Source organism: Phodopus roborovskii, unplaced genomic scaffold (assembly GCF_943737965.1).
Source record: "Phodopus roborovskii unplaced genomic scaffold, PHOROB, whole genome shotgun sequence".
NCBI lineage: Eukaryota > Metazoa > Chordata > Mammalia > Rodentia > Cricetidae > Phodopus > Phodopus roborovskii.
This window is the reverse complement of record NW_026125052.1, coordinates 22,034,837-22,057,433: the sequence shown is the minus strand read 5'-3', so window position 1 is coordinate 22,057,433 and position 22,597 is coordinate 22,034,837. Positions and strand designations below refer to the sequence as shown.

Genomic DNA, 22,597 nt, shown 5'->3' with positions numbered 1-22,597 from the left:
TGTCAGGGGCTGGCTTAGGATGATGAGTCCTCGTGGAGTTTCACGTTTGTTGGTAGCAAGTCTATAAATGGGGGGGGGGGGGGGCTGGAGGCTAGCTCAGCAGTTAGCTCTCCCAGAGAGAGGTCCTGAATTCAATTCCCAGCAACCACATGGTGGCTCCCAATCATCTGTAATGAGATCTGGAGCCCTGTCTGGCCTGCAGGCATACATGCAGGCAGAACACTGTATTAATAAATAAATAAACCTTTAAAAAAATCTATAAATAGTGCAAGTGGTGGTAGTGCATGTCTTTAATCCCAGTACACAGGAGGCAGATTATACAATATTCCTATGCTATATTATTATACAATAACCATGTGCTCTACCCCTCACACAAGCTAACCATGCACTCTGCCCCTGAGCTAGCCCATGCCTCACTCCCTGAAAAAAGCAACTAAAAGCAGGAAGAGAAATCCTACAAACTCTAAAAGAAAATCATCAGAGGAAGGCCGGAGGCTTTTTTAAAGGGTTGGTAGGTGAGGTCCCATTAGAAATAAACTGTCGTAGGGAATCATATTGGTATTTTTTGCTGGAAAGTGCCCAAGTTTGCAGTGTGCCAGCTATAAGTCAAGTGCCAGAGGAGTATTGCATTCTCAACAACAATCTTTGAAGTGAATGGTCCCAGGCTCCCAGAAGTTTGGCTACTCCTTGCTTCTAAAGTCGGATCCTGGAGACCCTTGGACTTGTCCCCGTGGCCAGTCTTCTTGTTCCTTACAGATGTGCTGTCTATAGCACGGGCTTGCCCGCACCCCTCAGGTAGATGCCGCCATCCCCCTGTGCGTGTGCTTACGTTCAGTTTTGTTCTCATAGTGTTTCTTATCACCATAGCAACCCTAATCAATCACAGGACCAAAAATAGCTCTTTCGTTTTTTCCGAAGCCTGTCTGTGGTGAATTGGGAGCACAGCTCCACCTTGCTTTTGGTACAAGCTGCTCGCGTTTCCCGACAGTGAACCTGGGAGAGCTCATGTCTGGAAATTATTCTTGCCGAGGCCCAGACACCTCACAACCCCCTCCCTCCCTCCTTGCTTCTCAAAACTTCAAATAGGTTCATCTCAGTGTTCAACAAAGAACCACCCAGCTGCACCCTGGGTCTTATTGCTGGAGATTTTGCAGGCGCTGTATATAGGACCACGTTACAATGGGGGGGGGGGGAACAACTCAGTAGATTCAAATGGGACAGCACTCCAATTAGCCATGCACAGATATGGCACACAAAGGAAGCCAGTGGCCAGTGGAGGCAGGGAGCAGATGGTAAGGACCCACAGCTGTATTTCTTCATGGCTCTGGTACTGTTTTCAGTGGGGACAAGAGCTCTGGAGTCACTGTCTTTTTCTTCTTCTTCTTCTTCTTCTTCTTCTTCTTCTTCTTCTTCTTCTTCTTCTTCAAGACAGAGTTTCTTTGTGTAGCTTTGTAGACCAGGCAAACTCACAGAGATCCACCTGCTTCTGCCTCCCAAGTGCTCGGATTACAGGCATAGGCCACCAACGCCCAGCAGGAGACTCTTCCTTAAGCACATCCGCTCTGGATTTTTTGGTTTGATTTGCTTTGGGTTTGGTTTTTGGTTTTTGTTGTTGTCTTCTTGCTATTTTGTAACTTCTTAGAACCTTAGGTTTTATAAGCTGAGTGAACCAGTGGCCATATTAATTTTTAGACCTAGAAGACAGAAAGGTCCCTACTGGAATGTTCTTTACTCTGCAGGAAGTAGGCAGGGAGTAGAATGCAAGCCGAAGGAGGCAGCCCAGAAGAATGCACCTACTTTAGAGTAAATCGTCAAGGACAGAGCTAGGAAAACGAGGCTTTCTATCCACAGTAGCAGAGCCGGCCATGTGATCGGAGTGGGCAGGGAGCCCACTGTGCCACCATTCATTTAGAGAGGACTGGTCAGGTGCTTTGCCTCTGGTACCCACGTCAGCAAACCCACAGCTTCCATCATACCCTCACATGTTCATAGTGACAAATCTATCTGCACTCTAGCACAGTTAGCTCATCCACACGGCTGTGCGTGTTCTGTCACCAGGAGTACATGAAATGGGGCCACTCCACCCCAAACCTCTTCCACCAGACACTGCCTGGCCTCAGACATCCACTGTTCCATTAATCCTGGCTGGATAACTGAAGCCGGGACCATCTCCGTGTGATAGACAGGGACCCTCAAGTTCAGACACTCAAGTTTGCCGAGAATCACAAAGTTTGTGAGCAAAGAACCTGAGGCTTGAACCAAAGTGTTTCCCTCTGAGACCTGGATTTTGTTTCTAATAAAGTACCCACTTCCTCCGTATGGGTGAGGTGCATGCTCCTGGATGTGGGCTGCAGCGAGGGATAAGCTTCCTGGTGTCTGTTACTAGTAACTCTCACTGGGCCATAAGCGGTGGACATTGACAGAGCCCTTGTAGATCGGATGACTAAGTCAGGAGGAGCACAGGTTTCCCCCAGACATGTTCAAACCTCAAAGTGAGTGACACTTGCATGGATGAGGTCCTGATGGGCCATCGGGAAGGAAAGCGGTGGGCTGGGTCTTCCACTGCCATGAGGCAGCTTTCCCACAAAACTCAGCAACTGCAGACATCATCCATTTATTTCCTTGCTGTCTCCACGGGGATGGGAATCTATGCTGAGGTTAGCTGAGTCCTTGGCTGGGTTGAAAATGGAAGTGTCCACTGGGGCTCACGTTCCATCCAGCCTTCCGGCTTCTCTTGTGCTCTCCTTCCTTCACTTTCTTGTGATTGAAGGGCTCGGTTCACATTTTCCATTCAGCTCTCCCTTCAGCTTTCAGAGGCCTTTCTCCATCCTGGGTCAAGTATGGTGGTACAGGGCTCTGCTCCAAGCGTTTGGGAAGCCGAGGCAGCCAGACTAGCTTGGTCTACATAGTGAAATCCTGTTCAAATAAACAGATAAGCAAGCAAACAAGTAAAGCAAGGTCTTTGGTACACTGACTTTGATACTCAGGACTGTCAATCAGAGGCTCCAGCAGGGGTGTCCAGACTTTTCACCGCACCTTGTCTTCCGAGTTGAGCCACATTCATGCCTATCCTGAGATGAACGCGGGCTGGGGGCCACAGGTTGGACTTATCTGCTAGGTAACCACACAGTGCAGCCGGCCGCTTGTGATCTCAGGATGGAAGGACATAGTGCCCGTGGCTTTGAGGTGATCTCAGGACTCTGTCCTGCCATGACTGTCCAGCCTTCCCTTCGTATTGTGGGCCAGACTTGACACACTCCCAAATGCCTGTCTTCAAAAACACAGATGCCTCCCAGATCCCTTGGACTCCTACCCGCTTTAGACAGTGGCCCAGACTGTGGTCCCTTGCCCCTCACAGCAGGCTCAGATGTGGTCGAATCAGGTTTCCTGATTTATTTGTCCCTCATTTGACCCTGGGTGACATGGAACCCTTCTCACCCGAGAAAACATGTCCATGCTTTTAGGCAATGATGCTAATTTTGAGAGTCCAGGATTGTAAGGTAGAGGTCTTCTCTTTCCTTCCCTGGATAGGGTTAGTGACATAGTCCTTGCTGTGGAAAAGTAGCAAACAGCGGGAAGTATTGGGGGTGGGGGCTGAATATGTGGCTCAGGCAGTGAAGAGCGGCAACTGTGGTGACTGCTGTATGACCCTGCCGGTGGCAATAGGATCTCATGAGGAAGAAACACCCCGTCAGCACTTACCGTGTGGCTGGGAGGTAACACAGGCGGCTAAGAATAATGATGTCAAGGAGAGGGGGGCTGTGGTGAGGTAGGCAGACGCCTACTCACATGGGGAGACCACTCACAAGGGGTGGCTGAGGTAGTCTTTGGCCAGGGTTTCCTTGGGAGAACTGTGCACACAAAGCCTAGCAGCTGGGGGTGGTGGCAATGGGCAGTGGCAGTGGCTCTATGGGCCTGCATCCACTAGTGGCTCTGTGCGTGGGCCTGCATCCACTAGTGGCTCAGGGGCCAGCCTGGGCTGCAATCCCCTCCATGGCAAAATGAAAAGTAAAGAGAGCTGGTGGAGCCAGCAAGATGGCTCAGAGGGTAAAGGTGCCTGTGACCAAACTCAGTGACATGAATTAGATCCCCAAGACTGTCATAGCAAAAGAGCAGAACCAATACCCACATGTCCTCTGACCCCCATATAGCTCAGGGTAGAGTGAATACTTAGCATACATAAGGCCCTGGGTTGCATCTCTAGTTCTAAAAAGAGAAAAGAGGAGCATGTATTCCTCTTGCAGAGAACCCAGGTTCAATTCCCACCACTCACAATGGGCAACTCATAATCCTCTTCTAGCTTCCTTGGGCACTGCACTCGAACACACACACACACACACACACACACCCTCACACACACACACACATACATACACACCCTCACACACACACATATACACACACACATACACACACACACATACACACACACACATACACACACCCTCACACACACACACATACACACACATACACACACACACATACACACACCCTCACACACACCCTCACACACACACATACACATACATACACACACACATACACACACACATACACACACACACACACTTTTTGTTTGTTTTGTTTTTTGTTTTTTTTTTTGTTTTGTTTTGTTTTGTTTTTTGAAACAGGGTTTCTTTGTGTAATAGCCCTCGCTGTCCTAGAACTAGCTCTGTAGAACTCACAGAGATCCTAGATAGCCAGGGCTACACAGAGAACCTGTCTCAAAAATAAACAAAATGGAAAAGGGGGGAGGAGGGAGGAGGGACATGGGAGGAAGGAGGAGGAGGCCCAGAGAGATGAAGGCTATGTGATGGAGTTATACACCCAAAAACAAGGGTTTCCTGGGTCCATCAGAAGCTCTCTGTCTCTGTGGAGGGAGTGTGGTCTGGTCCATGCCTTGACTCCAGGTTTCCCGTCTCCAAGTTCATGGTAACTCATCTTAGTGTCTCTAGGAAGTACAAGCCAGGAGAACCTTCAAGTTCAGCTCAGACCTTTGGGCTTGATGTGTCTGCAGGCCTCTCACTGGGGGTGGCCCATGGCAGCTGGGTATGTGGGAAGTTGGAACGAGAGGTGTTGGTTTGGGAAGGATCTTTGCAGAGTGGGAAAGGAGAAGCAGTTGAGGTGAGAAGAGGATGGAGGACTGCTTACATGGGGGGGGGGCTGCAAAACCAGCTGCTGTGCAGAATGATGGAGGAATTGCTTGGGCACATGGGCAGTGAGGGGAATCTCTGGAGTGTGGGTCGGGAGGTGATGCCGGTTCACAAAGCTTTGGGTTTGTCACCTCCACCCCAGACTGCACCGGGTGAGAAGAGAGACCAGAGGGCAGCCGGCAGTCTCTGGCAGTTTATGAAGACAGAGACAGGGTTGGCTACAGACCGAGCAAGAAGCAGTGAAGAGTGTCCGCGTAGACTTGTTTGGAGGAATAGGACACTTTGGGCTAAAGTGATGAGGGCTCAAGGGCAAAGGAACTCGCTTTGCAAGCGTGAGAGCCCGAGTTTGGACCCTAGCACCCATGTAACGGGCCACGTGGTCATAACTGGAAAGCATGAGCTCCGTCTTCAGAGAGAGAAAGTGGAAAGTGCTAGAAGAAACGGGACACCCTCCTCTGGCCTCTGTGTACGTACACAACACACACGTGCCACATACACACACACCCCACACTCCACATCACACACACACACACACACACCCTACATCACATACAAACACATACCCACACACCACATACACAACCATGCACATGAATAAAACACTCCTTGTGTTTTGGGGTCATGAGGAGATAGGGAGAAGATAATCAATTAAACAGGATCCCAGGGAAGCCATATATAAATGGCTTTTTATTACTGCACAGCTAGTGTGTGCCAGGAACTGGGCTAGAGGTTGCTTGTACAATCATTGATCTTCCAAGTATGCCTACAGAGTAAAGGATTGTTCTCTTTCTGGAAATGCAGTAGCTGAGGCTGGGGATGGTAAAAGTCAAGATGTTTCCCTTGTGATCGCAAGTCACTGGCAAGACCACCAGTTCTTTTCACTATGGCATTTTGCAATGGGGAAACGAGTGTCATCCTCTGATTCTCAAAGAGTAAGAAGCAAAAATAAATAACTGAAAGATTGGCGGTACATGGGAGGAGGCTATGGTGTTTCTATCATGAGGCCTCTGTCCTCATCAAACCAGGAGTCAAAACTGTGAGATTTGGACCAGCGAAATGGCTCAGTGGTTAAAGGTTCCTTTCCAAGCCTGACAACCCGGGTTCAAATCCCCACACCTACATGGCAGAAGGAGAGAACAAACTTGTGGAACATTTTATTTGTTTATGTATATGTGTGTGCATGTGTGAATAGAGGCCTGAGATCGGCATTTGACTTGTCTTCCCTAGTCCCAGTCCACATTGTTTTTGAGATCTGGAGCTCGCCATTTTGGATAGACTGGCTGGCCCCAGGTGCCAATCTTAAACTTTGTGCACTTGGGAAATGACTCACTAGTTAAGAGCACTGGGTGGCTCTTCCAGAGGACCAGGGTTCAGTTCCCAGCACCCACATGATGGCCAACAACCTTTTGTAACTTTAGTCCCTGAGCATCCGATGCCCTCCTGACCCCTGCAGATACTGTGTGCATGTGGTACACAGACAAATGCAGGCAAGACACCCACACACATAAATAAAAACAAATAACGAAACATTGTTAAAGATGAACAGCTCACAGAGTTTACGGCAGTTCTAAAACAACTGGAGCTGTAGAAGCTTCTGCTGTTCTTTCCTTCCTTCCTTCCTTCCTTCCTTCCTTCCTTCCTTCCTTCCTTCCTTCCTTCCTTTCTTTTTCGAGACAGGGTTTCTCTGTGTAGCTTTGAAGCCTGTCCTGGAAGTCACTCAGTAGACCAGGCTGGCTTCGAACTCACAGAGATCCACCTGCCTATGCCTCTGGAGTGCTGGGATTAAAGGGGTGCACCACCAACACCTGACTGCTTCTGCTCTTCTTTACATTCTGTGTGTACCGTGCGCACGCTCGCACGCGCATATGTCATGGCGTACCTGTAGAGGTCAGAGGACAATTTGTAGGACTCAGCTCTTTTCTTCCACCCTTCGGTTATCTGCAGGTTGGACTCACGCTCTCGGGCTGGGCAGTATGTACCCTTCCCCACTGAGGCATTTCACTGAACCGAGACTTCTGATTTTATCGTGAGACACTCTCACATGCCAGCCCCCCACGAAGGATCCATCAGATGCCCCCAAAAGGATTATCAGCCCTACCTCGCCTGTCCCCATCCAAAAAAAAAACACTCTGCAACCCAGGGCAGGGCTCCTTTGGTCCACATCCTCCTGCTGCCTGGCTGAGGGCGGGCGCACCTGCAGCCTTGATGCAGTCAGGGTTGCCATTCTGATAGGAAAATAACCTTCATCCTCCACTCAAAATAACAGCACCTGCGAATTTGCATGCAAGCCTTTTGCATTTCATATTTGGGTTTGAAACCCAAATGCTGGGATTTATTGGCTCGGCCTAGATAAGCGGTTTTAGAAGATGAGCTTGGGGGTGGGGGTGGGGAGCCACAGGCTGGGGAGAAAACCTGGTTGGTGAAGCGCTCGCTACACAAGCATGGGCACCTGAGTTTAGATCATAGAAAGGGAACACAGTGGTGCACCAGTGTGCTATGGAAACAGTTGGGAGAAATCTCTGGGGCTCTTAAGCCCCACAACCAAGCCTACTCAGCGAATTTCAGGTTACACTTTGTAGTAATGGAGGAAGAACTCAGGAGCACGTGTACACACACACACACACACACACACACACACACACACACACACACACTGCGCCATGTAGTTTTTCTCTTGGTGCCGCAGACCGATTCACACCCTGCATTGCCTCCTTCCCTCACTCCTCATTGGATTGACCCTCAGATAAATCACAGGTTTGAAAGTACAAATATTGATTTCCCTAAAGGCTTGTTATCTCTAAGAGGGTCTCTTTGCAAGGACATCTCCCATGCTCATGAGTCAATCAAGGGTCTACCAGGGGCCCCAGGGGTGCCAGAGACTTGACTCACGATGAGCAGCCCTCCTCCCTGGAAGTCCCTGGAAATGGGTGTGAGGGCAGTGTTACCGAGTGAGAGGTTGGGCAGGAGACAGCCGGGAATGTGTTAATAAATCACCATGGCGCCTCAGTCTCCATCGAGGCAATTACTGGGATCGGTTGTCTCCGTGATTCCTTAGTCACAGCTCCGATTGCTTCTCTTAGATTAAAACTGGGTAGATATCAGGTGCACGCAGGCATGTGGTGTCAGGGAAATTAGCCATGGCACGTCGTCTGCCTTCTTATGTGGATGTCCCCAGGGTCTCAGCTAGGCTGAAAGGGGAGTGTAGTTAGAGCAGAGGGGAAGCCCATGAGGTACAGGTGGTATTCGTAGGTGATGGGGCTTTGGCTTTCATCCTCTTCCCATTCCCATTCCCACAAATGGAGCAGTAAGCCAGCTTCCCCATTGGAGCGTGTGGCAGCATGCCCATGAAGGGTTTGTGCAACTTACAGTGCTGGACCCCACCTCCAGGCTTTTGGAATCAGTTACTCCAGAGTGGGCCCTTAGGCATTACATTTCTAGCAAACTTCTAGAGTGCTGTGGCTGTCACTGGACTAGACATCCCCCTTTAGAGAACCACGGGGGGGGGGGTGGTGATAGTCCAGAGCATGGACACTGGGACATGGACACAGGCTACACAGCTTTCAGCACTGATGCGGTAATGAGCCAGCTGTGTGATTGGAGGCCATTTACTTAACCTCTCTGTGGCTCCATTCCTCATCTCGAAAGGAGGGATGATAATATTAGCATTTACCCCTTGGGGAATTTGCAAACATCCAAGAACTTGGAAACATTCAGAAAATGCCTGTGGCAGAGAACATAGCCTCTTGGGACTGTGACCAGAGCAAGCCATGTCTCTTGGCTCTAATACCTGCAGGCCCCAGTGAAAAACTCTCTGGGTCATTTTAACTATTAGCCTTCGATCCCATCTCTGGTGTTCAAGGAAGATAATGTCCAGCGCAGTGCCAGGAGGAGGCCGGATACACCCAAATCCATCAACATCCTCTTCTTAGGCTGCCTGACCTTTCAAATCTGAGACACAGTGGGGCCTGGTAAGACAGGGACACTAGGGCAGCCTTGCAAATAAGGCCTCTGGCAGCCTCGTGCTGATCACTGCTGTTCGCTGATGACTTACTTGTTACTTAGTTCCACATGCACGTTTCGGTTCTGAAGATCAAACTCAAGACCTTACCCATACTAAGCACATGCTCCACCTTGGACCACCAGACCCTTGACAGCAAAATTTCGTTGTTGTTGTTGCTGCATCAATTTATGTATCCGTTGTAGGGTCACTAGTAGATAATAAGTTGGGAGAGAGGGCTTAAGAGAACTTTTGAGGTTGGGGTCTCATGTTCCACCTTACTTTGAGGCTGGTTTCTCCTGCTGTTTTTGCTGTGCTGTGCACTCCAGGCTAGCTGGCCCACAGGCTTCCAGGCGCCCTTGCCCCTACTTTCCGTTTGCTGTAGGATGGCTGGGAATACAGATTCGCACCATCACAGCTGGCTTTTTTGCATGAGTTCTGAATCGTCAGGCTTGAGTGGCAGGTACCTTTCCTGTTGAGTCATCTTGTCAACCCCTTAAAGTTACAGATTGAAGAAACAATTATCGAGGCGAGCGAGGGAGCTTGCCCATTAGGTAAAGTGATTGCCATGGAAGCATGGTGACCTGTGCTTGGAGCCCCAGTAGCCACATAAAATGCAAGGACAGAGGTACCTATCATAATCTCAATGCCGGCAATAGAGGAAATGTGGAGGCAGGCCAATACCTGTAGCTCACCCAAACAAATTGGTGAGCTCTAGGTTAAAAAAAAAAAAAAAAAAAAAAAGGCCAAGCATGGTGGGAAACACCTTTAATCCCAGCACTTGGGAGGCAGAAGCAGGGGGATCTCTGTGAGTTTGAGGCCAGCCTGCTCTACAGAGTGAGTTCCAGGGCAGCCAGGACTATATAGAGAGACCCCGTCACATACTATGTCCCTCCCAAAATTGAGATGGAGAGTAATGGAGGAACGTACCGAACAGAGATCATCAGTATCTATGTACTCACATGGATGCCACACATACATGTGCTCACGTGCACCTAACTGACCACTGATCTTTGATCTCAAGGTCGTGCTGGGCCACCTCCTTAATTTTGTATGCACATGAACACAGGGGTTATGGTGAGGTCCCTGGTGAGCGAAGTGAGCTTCGCAGACCCGGAGTTGGCTTCCGTAACAGGCGACTACATTCCCTCTGGCATCAGGGCTCACAGCACATATTCCCTTTGGACACGTGCTGCTGGGCCATCCCCCTTCCCAACACTGCCTACTGACTTCTGGGAGAAGTGGTGCTCACGGTAGTGGCTTCTCCCGCAGAATGTGGTTACTGATGTATAAGATATCTTACCATTTCTGCTATAGATCTATGCTCCCAACCTAATGTTCAGGCGAGCAGCCCCAAGCCACACCGAAGACGCGACAAGAGGAGACTGCAGTGCTAACCAAAGTCTGCTCTTTGTCCACAGTGTTCCTTTCTGCCGAAATTCTCCATCCATATAGAAACCAAGTACGAAGACAACAAAGGAAGCAACGACAGCGTGAGTAGCCCTCTGACTCTGTGCGTGCGTCCCTCAAGTCTTGGCCTCTGAAGGTCATAGTACCTCACCTGGCCCTGGTCTGTCCCTGGGCCCTCGAGGGGTGCTGGCCTTGGACCTCTGGGACTGGACCTGGTATACCTTATAGTTTAGCTTTCCTCTCTTTAACTTGTGTGTCCTTCCAATGGGCCTCTGCAATGCAAGTGATTGCCATGAGACGTGGAGAGGACAGTGGAAACTCGGGTTTCTCTTAGTCCATTTCCAACTGCACTGACTGCTGGGATTGCAGGGTGTGTGCACTCACACTCAGCTCTGAGCAAATTCCTATACTCATTGAGAAGTGTATGCCAAAGGCAAAGGTCGGGAACAGAATCTGGGAATGGGAGATGCTTGTGGGATGCTTTTATAATAGTATTAGCAGGGATTGAGCTGGCTGGTACTTGGTCACTTCTGCTTCCTGGATTATGACAGGCAAGCTGGACTCTACAGGTGATGGCGAACTACTTCGTTTTGGTTTTGTTTGATTTTCTGTCCATAAGGATGTGTGGATGATGTGCGTTGTGTGCGTGTGTTCTGTGTGTGAATGGCTGTCCAAGGCAGAAGGGTACATATGCATGTGTGTGATTATGTGTAGATGGGAGCCTGAGGTTGATGACACTGTCTTCCTTGATTATTCTCCATCTTTCTCATTGAGGAAGTCACTCATTCGAACTCACAGCAGCTGCCTGATGCTGCTAGTCTGGCCAGCCCCTTGTTCTGAGGAGCTTGTGTCTGTCTTCTAAGATGTGCTGCCCCATCCATTCAGCATTTATGTGAGTCCTAGAGTCCCAAATCTGGCTCTCCCTCTTGTATGGCCATTGCTTTAGCTACTAAGCTATCTCCCCAGCCCAAACTACTTTCCTACTTCTTTTTCGTTGTTTGTTTCTTTGTTTCCTTCCTTCCTTCCTCCCTACCTCCCTCCATCCCTTCTTTCTTCCTTTCCTTCTCTCTATCTTTCTTTCTTTGATTTTTGAGACAAGATTTCTCTGTGTATCCATGGCTGTCTTGAAGCTCACTCTGTAGACCATGCTGGCCTCAAACTCATAGAGATCTGCCTGCCTCTGTTATGGGATTAAAGGCATGTACCACCACTGCCCTGCCAAACTACTTTCTTTATAAATAAAGGTTTATTAGTACCCAGCCACACTCTTCCAGTGTATATGATGTTTGTCAGCCACAGAGGAGAGTGGTTGTCCCAGGACACAAAAACCTTCATTTTTTTTTTTCCAGAAAAAAAATCCGAGTATTCGATTGATCTACCCACAAGTGCTCTCAGCCATGTCCCTGCTGCAGAGTTTCTGGAACTTTCCAGAGAGAATACTGTCAGTGTCTGGGGTACTCTCTTGCCACCAGGTTCAGTAGCTCCATAGTGAGCATTACCTCAGTGTAGTTACACAAAGGAAGTGGAAAGAACTGTCCTAAAATCTGTGCACTTTGCTGGCCATCGTTATCAAAACCACAGTGTCTAAAGCAGTGCTGCAAAGGGTGTATGCTAACTTTGGCAAGCGTGACCTTTTCTGATTGGAAAATTCATAAACAGCTTTTCAAACTTAAAATGTGCTCCAAGACCCAAGGAAAGCCAAGAGTAATCCCATGATTCAGAGATGAATACCCATATCCCTTTGACTCACATTACAAGATATTAGTGATTTTTTTTTTTAAACCAGTTCCTCCCAAATTGAATCATACGGTATGCTGTTTTTAACAAGGCACAGGATACTCTTCCCCACTCAAGGTCAGCACTGTGTCTATTTCTCACTCATTCTCTGCCTCACTCTTGGGGAACACTTCTCACTGAACTTGGCGTCCTCACTCTGCTAGGCCGCCTCAGAAATCTGCCTGTCTGGGCTGCACCAGCACTGGGGTTACAGGCAAGTGAAAAGTCATCATGCCCAGCTAGGGATCGAACCCGGGTCCTCATACTTGCACAGCAAACAGTTTACCTTTTCGCCACCTTCTCCCCAGCTCTCACGTGTGGTTTAATGGCAATTTCTTGCTGCTGCTGCCGCCGCCGCAGGTTGAGATTAACTTGACCGTTCTGACATAGCTACGGGCGATCAGGAAAAATCATAGTCCAAACCAGGTGCCGGCACTGTTTTTCCTGGTACCACTGAAGAAAAACAAAAACAAAAAAGCAAAAAACATGGGTTTGGGGGCTGGAGAGGTGGATGGCTCCGAGGACAAGAGCACTTGCTACTCTTGCAGAGGCCCCCAGTTCATTTGTTAGCACCCATATTCAGTGACTCACAACGAGCGGTTACTCCAGTTCCAGGGGATCCAATACCCTCCCTCGTCTGTCCTTCCTAGGCACCGGGCATGCCCGTGGTACACAGACATATGTGAGGCAAAATACAATATAGTAATGAAAGTGATTTTAGAAATAGTCTTTCCAAACAAATTATTGTTCTCTTCTCTGAGCTTCATTCCTCGAGAGTTCATTCAAGTCGGTTCCCCATGTGTGGATGGAGAGGGTGTCTTGCACCTCACAGATTGCGAGGCCCCTGTGATCTTCAGGCTTCCTCCCTCGCCCCTGCCTGACTCTGCTGTCAGATCTCCAGGTGTTACTCCTGGGGCCACGGGAGCAGAGAGTCCCAGATCCACTTGATTGCCCCCCCTTTGCCTGTGCCCCCTTCTCTAGTTTATAGCCAGTAGCACTTTAATGTTATTCCTCCTGCACCGTTTCCAGGGAGAAAAAAAAGAGAGAGAGAGAGGAAGGCTGTGGATTCGACTGATGCTCCCACACTTGCAAATCACAAGTGCTTCTGTCTCTAATCTTAATGGTGACGAGGTAACTCTACCCAGCCAGGGTCAGAGGCAAAGCTATCAGCCCATGCCTTGTTCAGCCCAGGGTAGAGGAGGCAGAGTGTAGAGGCAGTGCGGGGTGGGTATTTCACTCATTATTAGATACATTCAGTTCACCTCTGCCTTTTCTGTACAAGGGGCCTTATCATTCAGCTACCGTCCTTCATCTATCTGCGTCATTTCCACCCCTACCTGCCAAAATTTTAATGAACTGGATGCTGATAAGAAGCAATAATTAAATTGAAAGACTCTGGTGATAATCACATTGATTAGTGACTGAATGGAGTACATGTTGCTATCTCAGTCATAAATGTGATCCAAAACCCAGTAAAAACACATTTTCAGGATAACTAGACAGAAGTATCTTCTCATTAGAGAAGAAACCAGTGAGTGTATGTTTGTGTAAACCTGCAAACTGTGGCTCCATCAGCCGGGACACAATGGGGAAGTTGTCTTAAATTGAGGCCCATTTATTTAGGCCTTAATTAGCACTGGGGAGGATGGGGTCATGCCAAAGCAAGGTTCTGCTGTTTGTCCAAGGCCGTGAATCTGGCGTGGTTCGGCTTAAGGGGAGACCGCTCCTGTGACACCTGCTGGAGGGTGACATGTACCAGGAGGTTAATGGGGGCAGCCTGGCCTCTGCTTCCTCTTCTAAACAAAGCAGGCACCAGGCAAAGTTGAGTTCTCAGCCTTGGCTTCGTGCAGGGTACACCTAACCTAGCTAGCTTATCTGTCTGTCTGTCTGTCTGATCCAGGCTAGCCTTGAACTCCATATACAGACTGGCCTCTCTCTTGGATCATTCTCTTCCCTCAGCCTTTCAGCTGCTTGGGATTACAGGCATGTACCCCAAACCAGCTCACCTGAGAAATTGTTTATTTATTGTTATTTTATTACATTGTGTGTGTGTGTGTGTGTGTGTGTGTGTGTGTGTGTGTGTGTGTGTAAGAGCATGAGCATACCATGGTGCATGTGTGGTGTCAGAGGACAGCTTGCAGAAATTACCTCTCTCTTCCTACCATGTAGATTCCAGAGATCAAACATCAGACTCCACAGCGATGCAGAGCCATCTTACTGAGCAGTCTCAACTACTTAGGGCCCGTCCCTCTGGGGCTTATGTTTATTTGGTGACAGGTGACACTAACCAACACAAAGAATCATAAGACACTCTAGAAAGCTGACTTCTCCAAACGGGTTCACCCTGTGGCTGAGCCTTGTCTGTTGGTGGGACACACATGGGATGTGCCATTCTCACCGTGACGGTCCAAATCAGTGGTTCTAATCGTGGCTTTGTGCTGAAATCGCCCAGAAAGCTCAGCAGTCCTGTGCTGCTGTCCCTGCCCAAGGGGCCATAATTTCACTGATCATAGATGGAATCTAGTCATTAGGATTTTTAACACCCCCCCCCTCAGGTGGATCTAAGGGGCAGAAAAGCTGGGCACCAACACTTAGTATAAACATTTGGTAAACCAGGCTGTCCAGAATGGCTTCATTGCTTCACACCCATGAAAACAGAAGCATCTCCAAAGGGTCTTTGTGGTCTGAGGAAATGATTCAGGCTTGTAAGCATGAGGACTAGAGTTTGGAACCCCAGAAACACACCTACATGCTGGGTAGCTATGGCAGCCCACCTGTTATTCCAGCCTCCATCCTCAGGGCAAGCAAGCTGGCTAATGAGACTAGCCACATCTAGTAAGAGTAGCCATATCAGTGAGCTCTGGGTTTGACTAAGGGACCCTGCCTCAAGGACTAAGGTGGAGCAGTATTCCAAGACGACCCCAACATCAACCAACACACGTGTGCACACACAAATACAGACACACATTCACATTACAAAAATAGGGGAGTGTTTTGGGGGCCTTGTTTTGTTTTGTTCTGTTTTTGTAAACATCAGCCTGCCTATATTTGGTTAGCTATATTGTCACCAAGGTCACAATTCCTCCTGGAGCAAAGTTCTCTCTTGGTAAAAAGGAAAGGACATCTCATTCTATTCCAGTTCCAGGAAATTAAGCTCTCTCACAGAGACATCCCTTGGAAGCAGTATTTGTGATGGAGGTTCTAATCTGTCTGTGTTGTAATGAAAGAAGGCAGAGTTGTTCCTTATGAGACAGACAAATCAGTGCTCACATTCATCTCTGACCGTAGGCAGTTCCTTGGCTATTCAGGGATTCTGTTTCTTTATCAAGGAATATGGACTTGATAATGCTGGCAAGTATGGAGGATTCCTGGAGATGAGTTTATAGGAAAGCAGCACATAAACCAGAAGGTACTGTGTACATATTTGATATCACCATCACTTCCACGGTGGCCATTCTTGGGTTAAAGGTGTTTGCCTGTTGAAATTTTGATTTGATCCAAATCGTGAAACAAACATTTTTGATCAAGCATAAGCAGACTTTTCTTTCCCGCTCACCAGTTTCCAAATAATTGACAGGGAGACTAAATATTCTAAATGCTCGGCCAACAGCTCAGGCTTATTACTAACTAGCTCTTATAACTTAAATGAGCCCATTTCTGTTAATCTATGTGCTGCCATGTAGCTCATGTCTTTTCCTGTCTTCCAGCATGTCTTGTTTCCTCTACATCTCCTGATGACTCTTCTGACTTTGCCCTTCTTCCCAGAATTCTCCTAGTCTGGATCTCCCACCCAATCTCTCCTGCACAGCTATAGGCTGGTCAGCTCTTTATTAGCCAGTAAGAGTAATACATATTTACAGTGTACAAAGCTTGTTCTACAGCAACAAGTTTGAGAATTTTGTTTGCTATTTTGCTTTGCTATAGTCCAAACCACGATGGTAGCTTGGGTTGAAAAGGTAGCCATGGACAAAACCAAGAGAAATGGATATGTTTTCAAAACATTTGCTTTCTGTTGGAATTAATATGGCGTGTGAGGCAGGAGCAGAAGGATGATCTTGGGGTTTCAGTGATGGTGTTCTTCTGAGAAAACAATGGAGAGACAGATTCTGAGAGGAAACTCAAGATGATGTCTAAGGTTCCATGAGACCTTCAAGAGGAAATATCAGGTAGGCGGGTAGATATGTAAAGCCACCGTTCATAGATATTTAGACCATGATTCAGAATTATATGGGTAAAATTATCTGGGGAGACAAGGAACAAAAGATAGAAGATTCCAGAACTCTATGGTCCTGAGGAAGACCTTCCATGGCTTTTAGGCTCAGCTTGTGATTGCTCTACACTCCTTAGTCATCTCTTTTTCCTTAGTTATCTCTTTTTCTACTGTTCTGGAGTTAGAACGCATTGTTTTGTCCATGCTAAGCAAGTACTCCACCACTGAGACACAGCATCCCCCTGGCCTTTAAAAAAAAAAAAAAAAAGTATGTGTGTGTGAGAGAGAGAGAGAGATGCCAATGTCATGTGTCTTCCCAAGCTGCTCTCCACATTATGTTTGAGACAGGGAGTGGCTGGTCTGTGAGCCTTGGACAGCCTCCTGCTCCTACCTCCCCAGGACTGGGATTACAGAACATGTGGCTGTACCCAGCTTTTAACAGGGCATATAGAGACAGGGTCTCACTAAGTAGCCCAAACTAGCCCTGAATTCCCTTTGTAGCTCAGGCTGGCCTTCAGCTGTCAATCCCATTAACTGGGATTACAGGCCTATACTACTACCAGGCATGGCTTAAAACTCATTTTCTCTTTTTTGTTTTTATTTATTTATCTTTACACATAAGGATGTTTTGGCTGCAGGTACATCTGTGCACTGTATGTGTGCAGTGCCTGCAGAAGCCAGAAGAGGGATCAGATTTGTTAATTTGGACTTAGGGTTTTAAGTTACTATATGGGCTGGAAATCAAATCTGGGTCCTCTAAGAGAGCAGCCAATGCTCTAACCACTGGGCAATCTCTCCAGCCCCTTAAAACTCATTCTAAATCACTGAGTACTTCTTGGTTTTAAAAAAAACTATACCATCTCATTTAGTTAACTACAGCTCTTAGCAGAGAAACCAAATTGCAGCTCTGGGGGGGCCAGTCACCTTTAGGTGGACTGCATGGACAGTTTGATGCTTTAGCTGGACCCAACTGGCATTGCCTTGGAGATGTGGCCAGAGATACTCTCATCCTGAGCCCAAGTAGCAACCCTGGGAGTAACCAGCTAAAGAACAGGGCATCTGTTGTCTCAGGAGTGCCTGGCTCTTCCAGGGTCGGACCTCACATTGGTGACTGAAAAGTTTATTTCGTGATTGGTGTTTGCAACATCCAGAGGGCAACACGCTAAAGTAATTTATTAACATATTGAAAAGTGTTCTGAAATTAATTTGTGAAGCAAGGCTGCCAGCGAGAACCACGGCGCCCACATTACAGGTCTCTGAGGGTGGCCGGCTTCCCCTTCAATGGCTTCTGACTGAGGGTTCCAGGGAGACGAAAAGGCAGTTACTTTACTTTTAGACAGGTCTTCAGTCTTTATGGTTCTGTTTCTAACCTTCGATTTTTATAGCCAGAAACCTACAAAATCCACAATTCTCTCTAATAAGTTAGTACATGTCAAAAATAAATACATAAGGCTGCACAAAACACCTCCATTTTCAGTTTGGAAGGATTTTTATCCACTTGGGTCTGTGAGGTGGAAAATAGTGACATCCATCAATCTCTGTCCAAAGGTATGATTTTGAGGACACTAGAAACACAGGTCTTATTTGATTCCTGAAGATGTGGCCTTTCCTATTTGTGGTACAATTTGTGATCTCAAAACTGATCTTTTTTTTTCTATTTATTTTTTACAAATATGACTATGTTACCTGCATGTATGTATGTAAGTATGTGTACCACATACATGCAGTACCCATAGAGACTAGAACAGAAAACATCAGATTCCCCTGGAGCTGGAATTATTGGTGGTTGTAAACCGCCATGTGTGTGTGCTGGGAATTGAACCCAGATCCTCTACAAGAGCAGCCAGTGTTCTTATTTCCTGAGCCATATCTCCAATTCCATGAGAGCTGGATATTTAAAATAACAACAAGTGAAGATTGGTCACTCATATCTGTTAGCCCAACAGGTAAGAGTCTGAGGCAATAGGATTGCCTCGTGTTTAAAGCCAGCCTGGGCTATTTAGTGAGTTCTATACCAACCCAGGCTATAGAATGAAACCATTTCAAATCAGTAAACAGTCAAACTTGAGCCAAACAAAGGTACATCCAGGGTGAAGGTCAGCCTTCTGAGTCTGAGGTGTAGCCACAGTGCCAACTAGAATTATTATTCGTTAGTAATAGATGCAGCTTAAAATAGTGCTTGCTTTCTATTTGGCCTGTTCCACCCCTGGTGTGATAAATCAGGAAAGACCCCCCTCTGCTGGCTGCTGCCATTTTTACCACGACAAGTAACCAGACTGGTCTGAAGCCACATGATCAAAGAGCGTGGCGAATAACAGTTGGGGAAGTGGGAGTCAGAGCTGGAGAGGAAATTACCAAGTATGAGGTATCAAGGTCTGGGTGCCCATGTTACAATGGCCACAGCAGTGACAAGCCATCCGTGGGTGCTGACGCCACTGAGTGACCCGAGTGCTGGGGGACACACTCTCCTGCTGCTTAAGGATCATTCCAGAGTCTACACCCAGTTCACATCACACAATAAGGGAACAAGTGACATAAATGGTCCACTGTGACCTCTGAGAGTGGCACACCTTACTTGTGGACGACCCTTTCCTCAGTCCTTCATTCAGTCACACTGAAACAAGCAGACAAATACAACCAAAGGAACAAAACTGGCCAGAACGCTTGAGTGCTTGACACAGGGTCTTACTTTGTCACCCAGGCTGGCCTTAACTCATAGTAAACCCCCTGCCTCAGCCTCCCAAGGTCTGAGGTTACAGGCCTGCAGCACCACTCCCCACTTCCGAAGTCTGGATACCTGGCAAGTGGTAGATCATACTCATGGGACAGGAACTGATTATAAAGTCAAATGGAAAAAAAAAATAAGAGTCCAAAAATAGGGCAAATTTTGATCAAAGACCAAAAAAAGACATTTTCATCTTTCTCTTTGTGCTATAGACACAAAGAAAACACAGTCAGCTGATACATAAAAAATTCAGGATTGATCCTTGGGATTCGTCGGGGCAGGAAAGACCTGACTCCCACAAGATATCCTCTGACCTCCTGTGTCACACACACACACACACACACACACACACACACACACACACACACACAGACGACAAATAAGGATGGTAAAAAAAATTTAAATAATTTACTAATCTTTTGCTTGTGAATTATTTACACATTATACAATCGATTTTATTTTAAAAATCTACAGACAGCAAATCTACCATGGTTGTCAGCCTGGAGAGGGGCAGAAGGGAATTCAGTCTGTTCTTGTTGTATGTCGGGGTTTTCTTACACAACACAGGCTGACTCTGAACTCATGATCCTCCTCTGCCTCCAAAGTACTAGGATTGCAGTCATGAACTACCATGACTGACTACGCTTTTTCAATTTTGAAAACGATACCCACTCAAGCCTTGTTCCGTGAGCCATGGCGCCTCCCCCTTGCGTTTTCTCAGCCCCATTCACTAGGTTTGCAATTGTTTTCCAAATATTTGTCTATTTCCCCCCCCTCACAAGAGAAGTAATTGCTGTGGGAAACCACTGTACTTCGCTTTAGAAAAACAAAGCTTGGCCCTCTTGTTTATTTACCTAGATCTTTGTGTTTATGTTTATGGAGCCATTTTTGGTACTTCTGTGGATGGATTGCTCATGACAGATGGTAGCCAGCAACCTTTGGGTCTTGGAGCGTTTTGGATGAGGACACTTTAGGAGTCTGCCAAAAGCTAGCAGCTGGCCAGACCCACTCAGCAGACTGAGGCACTAAGTTCAGCAAATCACTGGCTAGCCCTTGGGCCAAACAGGGCAGAGCAGTGCTCTGCAGCCCAGAACTCAAGAGAGTTCGTCAGCCAGAACATCCCAGATGACAAATGAGGAGGCACTCCCGGGAGTGACACAGCAAGATGACGCATGCCCAGTCAATGGCCATTCTTTTTCTTCTCTTTGACTTCAGTCATGGGAAAGGCTTGAGAGTCTGACTCCTACAGCTCTGTCAATGGTGGGATTCACCTGAGGGGCAGTTCCTAAGTTGGCCTGTTTCTGAAGCCTGCGGTCCCCATGCTTTCCTCACCATGCTGGGCCATCCTCAGAGGTGGTTCTCTTGAGTTCTGTTCACCAACCTGGAGGAAGGAAGATGTGTGGTCATTTGCCCAAGTACCGGACCCTCTGTATGGTCCTGCCAGGAAGACAGACACTCTAGCTTTATACGCTGCTCTTTCCTGGGTCTCATTCACCTGGAATGGATTCCACTCGGAAGAGTCCCCTCTTCCCCGCAAGGGCCACCTGTCATGTTATCAAGCCAGTACTCAACACTGTAGAGACAGGATAGTGCCAGCATGAAGACTCCAGGGTCTGGAATTGGATGGGCCAGTAGGGCTTTATTCCCAGCTCAGCCACTTAGCTGGTTTAGACCTGTCCATTCACTTCTTGAGCCCTTGCCACTCAGCTTGATGGTTCTGACTCCTAAGGTACTCGAGGGTATAGAACATGCTAACCATGCACAGTGCTTACTGCGCCCAGTAAGTCTGGGACATGCCTGCAATCGTTCGAATGTCCATCCATGTTCCACCAATTCTAATGTCATTGTTTTCCTTGTTTTAGCAACCCTGGAATAAAATGCATCTCAGTGGCAATAGCATCCTGAAATTATGAATGAGAGCACCCACGGTCTACGTGAGATTAGGAGGTGCTGTCTTGAGTTCCGTGTGTGTGTGTGTGTGTGTGTGTGTGTGTGTGTGTGTGTGTCCGCTCCCATAGAGGGGGTTGGTTTTTTTTTTTTGTTTGTTTGTTTGTTTTTAATGGATTCAGTATTGTCAGGGTTGTATGGCAAGCAGTTTTGCTGCTGAAACATCTTGCTGGCCCATGACTTAGTTACTTTGATTTTGTTACTAATGGCCAAATACCTGACAGAAAAGACTGGAGCGGAAGAGGTGGATATATTTTGGCTCAAAATTTTGGAGCTTTCAGTCAAGGGCCACTTGATCCATGCATGCACGTGGGTGTCATGGTGTTGGCGGTGTTTGGAGGAGAAAGCTGTATTTTTCATGGTAAATGAGAAGTGGAAAATCGGAACCCTCAAAACACACTCTTTAGAGACCTGCTTTCTCTACTGAGACCCTACCTCCTGAAGTTTCTAGAACCTCCCAAAATAGAACCACAGCTGGAGACCCAGTGTCCAATACATGAGCCCTCGAGGGACATTTCACATTCAAACCATAATGATGCAGCTTAGCAGAGAAAACGTGAATGCAGGAGAAGCATCTGCAAGAGAAAGATCATTGGGGGAAAAAAAATCAGGCCTGAAACAGTGTTCATTTCCTTTTTCCTGGACAGCCACAGGCCTCCTAGGAATGCAAATGACTTGTCAGAGCTCCGGGAACGGAATGGCTGTGTCACCTCACCTTCTGCACGAAGGTCCAGCACCACCCTCTTTGTAAAGCGATTTCTCTTGAAAATCCCTAGCTGCTACTATCTCTGTGATAAACACACCTTCAAAGAATGAGTTTGGGCTGGTATTTTAGCCTCTTTAAAGGAAAAATGTGGGGTGAGGGAATGATGGAAGGAGGCTGAGCCGATGGAAGGGAGTTAATGATTTCCAGTGGCCACGGTTTCTAAGCAATGGTTCCTGTCGGATGCTCCCATCTGCTCCTGGACTTGCACACATGCTCTGTGTTTTAACCAGACAGAGTGTCAGCTGAGGCTCACTGAGCCTGGCACTGGATCCTCTGAGATTAAGAACAAAGCTATCTGACAGTACAAAGCTATTCAATCATATTTTTTTCCAGGCATTCATTTTGTGTGTGTGTGTGTGTGTGTGTGTGTGTGTGTGTGTGTGTGTGTGTGTGTGTGTGGTCTCTATGTATGTTCATAAGCAGGTGCATATTCCACAGTGTGCTTATGGAGGGTAGGTTGCAGGAGCCAGTTCTTTGTTCCACTGTGTGGGTCCCTGGGATTGAACTTGGGTATTCAGGCTTGGCGGCAAGCACCCTTACCCATTGAGCTTTCACACTGGCCAATGTTACATTATATTAAAGTCATTTTTACCCTACTAATACCTACTTA

The 22,597-nt window shown here is 47.4% G+C and overlaps 1 protein-coding gene across 1 annotated transcript in view; it reads left to right on the top strand.

Annotated features, from left to right (window-relative positions):
* The window catches only part of Pitpnc1 (phosphatidylinositol transfer protein cytoplasmic 1), a 252,775-nt gene that overhangs the window by 154,980 nt on the left and 75,198 nt on the right, over positions 1-22,597 (top strand). Inside the window, exon 5 of the mRNA XM_051179490.1 lies at positions 10,575-10,646. Within this exon, the coding sequence (XP_051035447.1) occupies positions 10,575-10,646 (72 nt within the window). The remainder of the gene's footprint in view (positions 1-10,574; positions 10,647-22,597) is intronic.